This window comes from Triticum dicoccoides, chromosome 7B (genome assembly GCF_002162155.2).
Source record: "Triticum dicoccoides isolate Atlit2015 ecotype Zavitan chromosome 7B, WEW_v2.0, whole genome shotgun sequence".
In the NCBI taxonomy this organism is placed as follows: domain Eukaryota; kingdom Viridiplantae; phylum Streptophyta; class Magnoliopsida; order Poales; family Poaceae; genus Triticum; species Triticum dicoccoides.
This window is the reverse complement of record NC_041393.1, coordinates 492,322,168-492,333,494: the sequence shown is the minus strand read 5'-3', so window position 1 is coordinate 492,333,494 and position 11,327 is coordinate 492,322,168. Positions and strand designations below refer to the sequence as shown.

At 42.4% G+C, this 11,327-nt stretch overlaps 1 protein-coding gene across 18 annotated transcripts; it reads left to right on the top strand.

Moving 5' to 3' along the window:
* Positions 1 to 312: 312 nt before the first annotated feature.
* Positions 313 to 6,384, top strand: LOC119336606. Of its 18 annotated transcripts, none has more exons than XR_005162672.1 (10): positions 314 to 803; positions 1,306 to 1,528; positions 1,762 to 1,929; positions 2,434 to 2,761; positions 3,723 to 3,863; positions 4,123 to 4,191; positions 4,298 to 4,389; positions 4,879 to 5,023; positions 5,591 to 5,777; positions 6,112 to 6,384. XR_005162672.1 is itself a non-coding variant. In XM_037608654.1 (5 exons), exons 1-5 carry the CDS (start codon positions 4,153 to 4,155, stop codon positions 6,162 to 6,164), a joined length of 540 nt encoding a protein of 179 aa, XP_037464551.1. In that variant the 5' UTR covers positions 4,104 to 4,152; the 3' UTR covers positions 6,165 to 6,384. The 18 variants fall into 18 exon arrangements, 1 of the variants encoding a protein (XP_037464551.1); XR_005162671.1 differs by having other exon boundaries at positions 5,581 to 5,777; XR_005162670.1 differs by having other exon boundaries at positions 4,879 to 5,091.
* The last annotated feature ends 4,943 nt before the right edge of the window (positions 6,385 to 11,327 follow it).

Here is an 11,327-nt window from a genome sequence, read left to right as displayed (position 1 = left end):
CACAAATTGGTACCCGTGGGTTGCTAGTCTCTACTCCTAATGTCTCAGTTGGTAGGTCGCGTTTCGGGTTTTATTTTCGTCCTATCTCACCCGGTCTTTTTTGGTACTTCTTTGGTACTTCCTTCCACGTCCTGCTCAGCCGCAAAAAACCAAGAAAAACCCCACAATCGAGTCCCACACCCGCCCCCACGCGCCTAACCTCCCGTCGCATCCATCTGTCACGAACAAAAACAAATCAGCAAAAATAAACCGACGAAAATGAACCAGCGGAAAAAAAATCAGGACGAGGCCCCCTCGCACGTAACGCGAAAAATCGCTCGATCCAACTCCTCCCTCTCCCTCGGTCTCACCTCTCCTATCGCTCGATCTCGCTCGGTCCTCTCGTTCGCCGCCCGCCACCGTCCCCAGCCGCCCTGCTCCGCTGTTGCTCCCTCCGCCTGCCTCGCCCCTGATCCCCCAAGCGAGCCTCCGTCCTCCTCTCCAACCCCGACCTCCACTCCACCGCGCACCGCCGGCGACGACTCCTCTCCCAGGCCGCGGATCCACCCGAGCAGCCGAGGCAGCGGTCAGATCCGCCCGCCCTCCTTCACTCCCTATTCGCGCTGGAAACCCTAGCCACCCGACCATGCCGAACGACCGCAGGCACGAGGAATCTGCTGCTCCAGGGACGCCGCCCGCCACCGCCGCCGCCGCGAATCCCCGAGGACGCCGCCGCCACCGCCGCGGATCCCCAAGGGCGTGGTCGCTTTGCCCTGATTGGAGGAGACCGTGCTTGCCTTGCCTTGTTTGGAGGACGAACACAGGTATTTCGAGGCCCATGTACGTCAATCCCGACCTCCGCTTTCCCCGTTTTCCATCGAGGGCCGCCGCCGCTGCTTTGTCATCGTCCGTGGATTCAATCGGCCTTTCCCCCTTTCTCTATGGACATACTTCTAGGAGCTGCAATGCTCAAATTGCCACGGATCTTAGACTGGTGTCAAGATGCTATTGACAAGATTTTGAATTGCATCAAACGGTTTCAGGTTTTTTCTTCAATTTCAGTTACGATGTTCATGTTCAGCTTATAATCAGGTTTATATATCAGGCATGCGTACTGTTGTTTTCTGCTGTCTCATTTGTTCACATCCGTTCACATGAACATTACAGATTCAGCTACACATGAATTTGTGTTAGATCAATTGCAATTTTAATTATTTTGGCCTGGGATACCACTTCAACATTTTTGAAAAGTATAAGATATTCATTGTTATTACTCCAGTAAGATACCCTTTGTTAATATTGCCCTATTCCTTTTCCTTTTTTCAGGAAAGTGGAAGGAGTGATGAAGAACTAAAACAAAGTTACAGTGGGCGTTTTTATAGGAACAAAACTGAAGAATTTGACATTAACATAATTTTAGTACTAAATCAGGTGTCCCTGGTTTTGTTAGCATCAGGACATGTTGACCTAATTGTCCATGGTTACACTCATCTTCAAACGGCACAACTTGTTTTGGTGCACACCTTCTCTTACCATATGATGAAAACAGGTATTCTATGTTCCATCCCTCTCTTATTTCACACTGCATTAACAATGTTTTTTCAGTATGTGGATTTGCCTAACTTTGCCTTATTGATTATTGATTTTGTTACTCATGTGTACACAAACCCTGCCTAATTAATTTAGTCTACTATATCTAACCATATGAAATCTGAAAGTTGATTCGGACTACTTGCTTGGTGGTGTGGTACATTACCTTTGTTTTTTTAACTATGAGAGCAGAACGACAGCGCCGACGTGGATGACTCGGAGCTTAACCTTGTCAAGGGCCGCGAGCAGCTGTGACTTTCTTTTCCACGGGAAGATGGCCAAGGGCGCCATCAGCCACTTTGTCGTCGCTGTCGAAGAGTCCGAGCTCGTGTCCGCATCGGTTGCATTGGTGCCAATCAGGTGCTAATCTGACTTGTCCAATTTCAAGTGGCCTATAAAAGAACCAGGGTTGAATGCACATTACCATCACACTGCCATTTAGTTTTCGTTGGTACGCAATACTATTGCTACAATTCTATTTATAGATTTTTTGGCCATTTTGTCTTTGTCTTTGTCCATGGTCAGATCATGGTTTTTAGGCTTGATTGTTATGAGTCAGTAAGGTTAGAATGAGCGGTAATGGTTTAACTACTCACGCCATCATGTTTTTAGAGAACATTGTTGTCCACATTTATATCATATACTTCCAAATTATAAAGCATTCTTGTTCTATGTAAGTTACCTGTTATCCACACAATGCAAGTAGTGGTTCAGAACTACAGAGAAAGGAAGCACCAAAAATTTGTTTTTTCATTTCTTGTTGGTGATAAAACTGGATTTTGCTTTGCCATGATCCTGTGTCGGTGCCTTTGTCTCTATCAAATATTAGGGGTAATGACTTTTCTGTGCTGGATCAACATGCAGAACTTGCGCCCACCTTGAAGCCATTAATCCAGGGAAGTCAATTTCAGTATATTCAGGACATAGCCAGTAGCTTAGCAATTTCCACGACTATGTTTTGTTTAAAATAAAGTTGTATGCAGAATATGCATGATGCTCTCTTCTATCAAAGTATATCCATGTGTCTATTTTGTCATCCAGTTGCAATGCACGGGAACCTTCGATTTGATTCAGTTTTATCTTCTACTGCAGATAGGGAAATATGGACATTGGATATCCATTTCTTAGGTGTCAATCTGGTGCTTAGGCTGTATAATAGTACATGGCAGAGTTCTTCCAGCTACTAATTCAGGTAATCTGATTTATAGGTTAGGCACTTTGCTTTAAGCATAGTTACCTATTCGATGGTGACCAACCTTCCGTCAGATGCGCCGTACAAACAATTCAGGCGCTTCCTTAAAATTTATTACTTTAGAGACATGGGGATCCTGAGGTTGACACAGTTGATTCTCGCTGCTGCTTATGCATCCCTGGACTTTAGTTAAATGTATATTATCTGGATATTTCCTATACTTTATCAAGTGTAGGGTTCTGAAAATAAGGACAGCCATTTGGTCCACCTTTTGCAGTTCATCATAATAGCATATGATGTTAAAAAAATGACAACTTGCCAAGTTACAGTTCTGAAATATTTCCTTTTGTAGCATATGTACCAACAAGATGGTGAACTAGATTCAAATTTCATACTCCTCTTTTCCGTGAAATATTTCCTCTGCCTTTTTATTTGTCATTTATTTATGTTTGGATGCTCGTGTTGCAAGGTTCAGCCACTGCTTCAAAATTGTAGGAATTTCTTGTGGTCTCGATTGCGAATTTCTTGTGGTCTCGAATGGATGAACAAAGAGCGCTAGCTTTGTAATGCCTGTGAGACAATATGTGGGAGAGTATATTGATTTATTTTTTAAGGGAAGCAAGTGACTTATGTCAATGTAGTCATATAGGCCATGAGTTATCTTCTAGCAAAAAATATAGAAATAGTTTCTTCTTTGTCTATTCCTCTTTTTTCTTTGTTGCTTCTTTATTTTCTCAATGTTGAGCTTCCCTGTATGATGATTATAATGAGCCAGATTGGCAAAGACTGGACATTCTAAATTTGGAAGAATGCAATGATCATTTTTTTGTGCAGTTGTAAATGCAACGCATAATGAAACAAAACATAGATACTCCTAGGCTCGTTCTTTCTACTGCAATTAAATACTTATTATGACACTTTTGTCAATCTTTTAGGCATGTTTTATTATCTTCTTCTAAAGGTTTGGAGATGGTGGCCTGTGAGGAGGATTTCAGGGGAGATCGTGTGTGAATATAACAAGAGGCTGAGATTTGACCTGCACTGTATGAGAAAAGCAGGTTCAGGAGCTCCAAGCTAACAATTGCCAGAGCTTTCAAAAGATGTAAGATTTCTACTTTCTAGGTTCTCTCACAAAATTTGTTGTAGCCTGTTATTTTGTATGGCAGTCGGGTTTGTTGTAAAATGAGCTATAGACCTATTGTTCAATTTTGTTTGATATAGAATAATATTTTGCTGTTCTGGATGGATTTTAGGAATCCTTTTTTATGTGGGAGCGATTTTTCTGATTCAGTCTCTGTAGTGATATCATAGAGGCACTACACTTTTGACATCTGCTGAGAAATAGTCATTTAAACCTGCAGATTTTTTACAATTAAAGTGAAGATACTGTGATGGTGTCATTTTTTTTAAACATCGAAGAGGAATTTCAGGTTAGCAGAACCTTCTTTAACTTGCTTGTCAATTCCTACTTCATACAGTTCAGGTCCTTAGCAGATATCTGATATCCTGAGTGATGATCCTCTGTGATCAATGCAGGAAGGCACCCCTTTCTTCTTCAGAGGCCAACGTATTTGGGAAGCAGTCATTAGGGAACTTTTATCAAGAAGTAGCCTTCCTACAAAAAAAAGGTGTGGTCATTGATATCTGGGTTAGATAGAAGCAGTGTTTGAATTTGAACTGTGCATGAGTCTCAAGATCTATTTTGTTGCCATATTAACAAATCAGTTGTACAGGTCACACCTAGAGCTAGCGCCACCACCGCAAAAGAAATGGAGAGATAGATTAGTAACTTCACACCAACCAAGCACTAGATAGTATGGCCTTTTTCTATTCATATCACTTCTCTGTAAATGCATCCGAGGTTATTTTGTCCTGAATGGACATCTTTGTGTTTTGTTTAAAATCTCGAGTCACTCTATGATATGCATTTTGAATGCAGTAATAGATGGGTGATTCAGTCTGTTCATATTGATAGATAAGAGTGACACTTAGAATGATAATTCAGATATCATTTTTGTATTCAAGATGCAGGCTGAATTTCACACTTCTGTAACTAAAGAACTATTGTCTCAGCTATTTTGTGCCAGATGTACTTATTGATTTCATATATGGTGCAGGGTAGTTGATTCTTTAGAAGTATTTGGAGCAACCAAAATTGAAGTGAGAACACGATACTTCACTGGTGTGTCCATACATATGTCTATATATACGGTGGAACTCCAAGTGAGTACGAATCAAATGAATGATGCCCCAAGAGCTCAGGTGCATTTCAAAATGTTCTATTCCTCCCACATTCAGCCAACTGGAGTATCCTGCTCTCCCTTCTAGAGGTTCTACAGTTCAATCGCTATTTTACAAATCAGGTGCTTGCATTCTGTTGTATCAAGATGTGTAAATAGTTAGTAAGTTGTATGCTGATTACCAAGTTCATTGACTTATGAAGGAACTCTAACTCGCGAAAGTCTACATGGAATGAGTTCTGTAGTTCTCATATATTTTTTACTAAAAGAAAAAAGAATTTACTTGGTTCATCTTTTTGTTCTGTAGTAATCGATCATATCATATAGTTTTGAAGGATCTGACATTTTAAGTTGTCTATAAGTATGCATGCTTGGGACAAGGGTGGATGAAATATCAATTGGGATTAGTAGGGTGTATTTTTACTTGGTGTGTCCACGCGTATGTTTGTTACTGATCATACCAATATATATCTTCTAGAACTTATGTTGAGTTGTATGTTACTCTGTGTTGTGTACAATGGATTCTTTCTTGCCTATTTTCCCTGTCATGACAAGGTTTCAATAGCGTATCTCTCGTAGCAACGCACAGGCGAAGGAGGCAGTTGTCACCGACGGCGGGGCCGGATGTGTCGGACGCGCGCACTCGCCCGCAGTCAACGCAGACATACTTAGCGACCGTCCATGGCGACCAGTGGCTCCGGGGGGTGGCTACGGGGTTGGGTGGTTCAAGCGGCCACTTCTGCAGCTACATGGGATTTCTTCAGGACCATCAGTAGGTACGGGATTTCTTCAGGATGATGACTTAGACCATATCTGCATGCAGATAACACATATGAACTTCTCCTGAGATTGTGACTCAGTTACATGGTGATTTACTGTTAAATTATATTGTTGGGGGATTGTGCAATGCAACTAAATGAAAACTGGCTGTGAATGGATATGCACTTAAAAGACTGTAAAAACTGAGTGTTAGCATCAATGTAGATGTCTAGGAGTGATTTAGTAGGATGTCGAATCTAAACTACAGAAAACATGCATCCGATGGAGAAGTGTTGTTCTATGGCCCTTCATGGAATAATATATTTGACATGTTCCCATTGTGCTTTGCAGAATTGTTCATGGAAGCGTACCGAGCAGGCCATATATTCAACAAACCTCTGTAACAATGCACTCTGTCTTTTCTTGAACACGCACCAGGTACATCTCAAAACCATTTTCTGTAATCGTGGAACCAAGTTTGGAGCTGAAATGTTTCCAGTTATCCAGAGACAAAAAAGGGCAGAATTCAGTGTACATGCTTGTAACTATGAGCCTTCTTCTGTATAAAGATGTACACTACACACACATACTATACAATTTATTAGAAGACAATTCTTCTACTCACTTTGCACCTCGCCGCTTTTTTAGGAAGATTGTAATCTGTATTGATCTTTTGCACACATCATAATTTATTCTACCGACCAGATAAATTTAAAGAGCGACCGAATTTTGATTTGTACATTTTATTATGAATAGACGATTCTCGATGGTACACTAAACTTTTCTTGCTACGGTAAATCCAAAAAAGATGGAATTGAATAGAGCCAGCAGAGCCATGCGAAGGAGAAACGAACTAGGAAAATGTTATAATACAAAATGCTACACACACATATGTTGGGAACCACATATAGGCTTGTGTTATAATACCGAGGTATGTTGGAGGGGCACACATAATTTCTGGACCTCAATGTACGCCTCTCTGCTGTGACCGGACACAATTCAAATGTTGTTTGGCCGTGCTGACGGATACTTCAATGGATATGTCAATATCTTCCCCGTTGACGTGCCCGTACGTTGTCGCACATTTTGCAGAAAAACCCTTGTGTTTTCAGTAATTAATCCCGCAGTCCTATTTTAAGTGAATTGACTGAGATCTAAGAAAACGTTTCGTTTATGCAAAGAAAAAACACCATGGTACAACACAAGTGCCCCTCTGCCCGTCCGCTGCATCAGGTACACCTCAGAAAAAAGAACTAATCTGATATGCTTGTGGTGCAAAACAAGGTTGTTACTGCAATAATATTCCCACCTCGCTCTTCCTCACTCAATCCCATCAACTTTTATACTACATCCGCGCCTCGATGCATCATAAGTCAACAAAGAGAGAAGGGAAACATAACAATGGAATTAATCCTGGAAGTAGGAAGAAGAGCAAAGGAATAAACAACTTTGACTCAATTGGCTCAGCTACATATCTTTGGTGAGGAAAACCGAGATGCAGATGAGATAGAGTGAATGCAAAGAGAGTAGTCCCGGTCACCGTCGCTCCAGCCAGCGACGACCGGCTTGGCCGCTCGGCGGCCCATGATTCATTTGTTCCATTTTCAGGGTGGAGAAGAAGTAATTAAGGCATGTGCACCATTCATTTGTTCCTTCATTTGATCCTCCCTTATTTAACTCAACTTAGATTCATTTACTTTTGCACTTACCCATGGTTGATGAATCGAGAAATTTAGTGACATTAATTGCAATGAGGAATATCATATATCCATAAAACTCAGATACTTTTTTAATAGAACATGATCATGATGAGACAGTAAGATTTTTAATTTTTAAAAAGTCCGTGGCAACGCACGGGCAGTCTACTAGTAGTTTTGATTACTCCTTGTATTTGATGCTAATTGGTTTACTTGGTGGAAGATCATATGTTCAGATCCTTAATGCATATTATTACTCCTCTGATTATGAACATGAATATGCTTTGTGAGTAGTTACGTTTGTTCCTGAGGACATGGGTGAAGTCTTGCTATTAGTAGTCATGTGAATTTGGTATTCGTTCGATATTTTGATAAGATGTATGTTGTCTTTCCTCTAGTGGTGTTATGTGAACATCGACTACATGACACTTCACCATTATTTGGGCCTAGAGGAAGGCATTGGGAAGTAATAAGTAGATGATGGGTTGCTAGAGTGACAGAAGCTTAAACCCTAGTTTATGCGTTGCTTCGTAAGGGGCTGATTTGGATCCATATGTTTAATGTTGTGGTTAGGTTTACCTTAATACTTCTTTTATAGTTGCGGATGCTTGCAATAGGGGTTAATCATAAGTGGGATGCTTGTCCAAGTAAGGGCAGTACCCAAGCATCGGTCCACCCACATATCAAATTATCAAAGTACCGAATGCAAATCATATGAGCGTGATGAAAGCTAGCTTGACGATAATTCCCATGTGTCCTCGGGAGCTCTTTTCTCATTATAAGAAATTGTCCAGGCTTATCCTTTGCTACAAAAAGGATTGGGCCACCTTGCTGCACTTTATTTACTTTCATTGCTTGTTACTCGTTACAATTTATCTTATCACAAAACTATTTGTTACCTACAATTTCAGTGCTTGCAGAGAAAACCTTACTGAAAACCGCTTATCATTTCCTTCTGCTCCTCGTTGGGTTCGACACTCTTACTTATCGAAAGGACTATGATAGATCCCCTACACTTGTGGGTCATCAAGACTCTTTTTTGGCGCTGTTGCCGGGGAGTGTAGCGCTTTTGGTGAGTGGAACCTGGTAAGGAAACATTTATATAGTGTGCTAAAATTTTCTGTTACTTGTCACTGTGGAAACTAATCCTTTGAGGGGCTCGTTCGGGGTATCTTCACCCCGACCAGAAGAGCAAAGAGTTGCTCCTCAACCTACTAAACTTATTGAAAATATTTACTTTGAGATTCCTTCGGGTATGATAGAGAAATTGCTAGCTAATCCATTTGCAGGAGATGGAGCATTGCATCCCGTTTTACACCTTATCTTTGTGGATGAAGTTTGTGGATTATTTAAGCTTGCAGGTATTTCCGATGATGTTGTTAAGAGGAAGGTCTTCCCTTTATCTTTGAAGGGAGATGCATTGACATGGTATAGGCTATGTGATGATACGGGATCTTGGAATTATAAACGATTGAAGTTGGAATTTCACCAGAAGTTCTATCCTATGCATCTTGTTCATTGTGATCGTAATTACATATATAATTTCTGGCCTTGCGAAGGAGAAAGCATCCCTCAAGCTTGGGGGACGGTTAAGTCAATGTTATATTCATGCCCCAATCATGAGCTCTCAAGAGAAATGATTATTTAAAAAATTTATGCTCGGCTTTCTCTCAATGATCGCAACATGCTCGATACTTCCTGTGCTGGTTCTTATATGCTGAAGACTATTGAATTCAAATGGGACTTATTGGAAAGAATTAAATGCAACTCTGAAGATTGGGGTTCCGATGATGGTAAGGAGTCAGGTATCTCTCCCTAATAATAAAGCACGGATTGGGTCTCCAGGTTCACCGTCACAACGTTTTTACAGAAAAATCCCTGTTGTTTTAGGTATTCAACCCGCACTCATGTTTCGCGACAAAAAAAAGGTCCCGAACATGTGTTGTGCATCGCCTCCACCGCTTCGCCTCGATTGGCACCGGCGTAGGCCACCCTGCCGCTCGACCTCGCCTCGCACCGGAGGCGACCACCACCATCCTCCCCGCTCCCTCCCCTCCCCCAACCCGATATAGATGCCTAACCCGCAGGAACGGCCATGGGGCCGGCAGGCGACGCGAGGCGCGGTGGCGGCGTGAGGAAGACGGGTAGATCCGGGTGCGGTGTCGACCGATCTGGCGGCTGGTGCGGCCGCTTGTTCCGGTGCCAGCGGCGTCCTGCTCATCCAGAGAAGGAGAGAGAAGGGCCTGAGGGAGCGGGGAAACAGAGAAAGAAAGGAAAAAAAGGGGCGCACGCAGGGTGAGAGAGGCCGTCGCCGGCGATGGCGGCTCCAGTGACTGGCCGACGGGCTTGCTAGGCAACGTCCTATCCTCTCGTCAACGCGTACGCACGGCAGCACAGGGTCCTCTCCCTGCACGCACAGCACCGCCGCCATGAATAGTGACACCACGCGTGGCCCGTCTTCATTTGCAGCTACCCTCCAGCAGCGCCGCCGTGATTCAACAAGAGGTATCCCGTGTGATTTAACTGGCCACGGAAATTAACAATCAGATTGATGCATATGAAGGGGGAAGGAAAGAGACTCGGCTGGCAAGCCTGGGCGACCCTTGAAGCAACAGCCTGCTCGGCGGACGGACTTCCGAGCGCGGGGAGCTCAGCAGGGATGCGTGGGCCGGAGAGTCGTCGACCTCGGCAGCGCCGGGATCTCATACGGGCCATGGGATAGAGCGCTGGTGGCCGTGCTCTGCTCCGACGATGGAGCATCCTCCCTGGACGGCTTCACTTTGATATAGGATGAGGATTTGGATTTGATTTTGACCGGTCAAAGGCTCAACCTCTTGGCTGTTGGTTCGCTTCTGAGCCAAGCAAATAAGTCTTCGTGTCGTGCCCCGTAGTCTTTTTTTACTCTTTGTGCCGGCCGGCGGCCGTGTTTCACCGAGGAGAAACATATAATTTTTTTTTATTGTGAATGGAGAATCGAAAAATGTGTGTGTACGGTTTTGGTAACTGTTTTAGACAAAGAGCCTACCTGTTGTGTACGTGAAATGTTTGTGTTTGAGGAAGTCCAAATAGTGAAAAAAAAGGAATATAATCTTGTAAACCAAAAAACCAACATTCTGAAGAAAATAAAAAAATCAACATAGTAAAACCCCACTTGCATTCGAAATTTCGAATGTATAAATATACATATAAATAATTCACTTCGATCCACCACTACTCTTTCATCTCATGATAGTGCGAAGCTGAATGAGATGTTGGAGGAGGACATGAATGAAATGTCGGAGGAGGATGGTGAGTTTCTCATCACTGTCATTTGTAAGTGCAAAAAATGTTTTATTTTTTCATCGGTCCAACATGATTTTAACATCCCAATCCTTCTGCATGGCTCCCCCGCCTTGTGTCAGCCTGTCGCCCGTGTTATGGCTGAAAGACGGCCCACTTATGCTAGCGGTATGTAGGGGTGGAAACGGATCGGATGCGGATCGAATAGTGCTCTTACCACTTCCATTTTCATATTTGCAAAACGAATACGAATGCGAATACGGATGTTATCGAATACGGATGCGGCTCGGATGTTATTCGAATACGGATACGTATCGGATGTTTTCTTGATTCGGAACGGATACGAATAATAGCGACATATTTCTTAAGAATATAGTCAATAGCTATGTGACATGAAATAGTTAACTTGTGACATACAATAAGTCAATGATAAATTGGTGAATGAATAAATATTATAGTAATGCATAATAATTTCTAAATATAATGATACAAAGAGTAAAATTTGACCACTTATTTGGCTTTTATTTTGGATAATTGGAATATTGGGGCTAGAATTTTGAAAAATACCTCCCATAATCTTATTCGGATACG

Bases quoted from the DNA above. Each gene is read 5' to 3' on its own strand.
- LOC119336606 (XM_037608654.1), top strand. From the start codon at position 4,153: ATGGTGTCATTTTTTTTAAACATCGAAGAGGAATTTCAG. The intron at 5,024-5,566 runs GTGCATTTCAAA...AGGTTTCAATAG, and splicing joins ATGATGCCCCAAGAGCTCAG to CGTATCTCTCGTAGCAACGC. The intron at 5,778-6,111 runs GTACGGGATTTC...TGTGCTTTGCAG, and splicing joins TTCTTCAGGACCATCAGTAG to AATTGTTCATGGAAGCGTAC.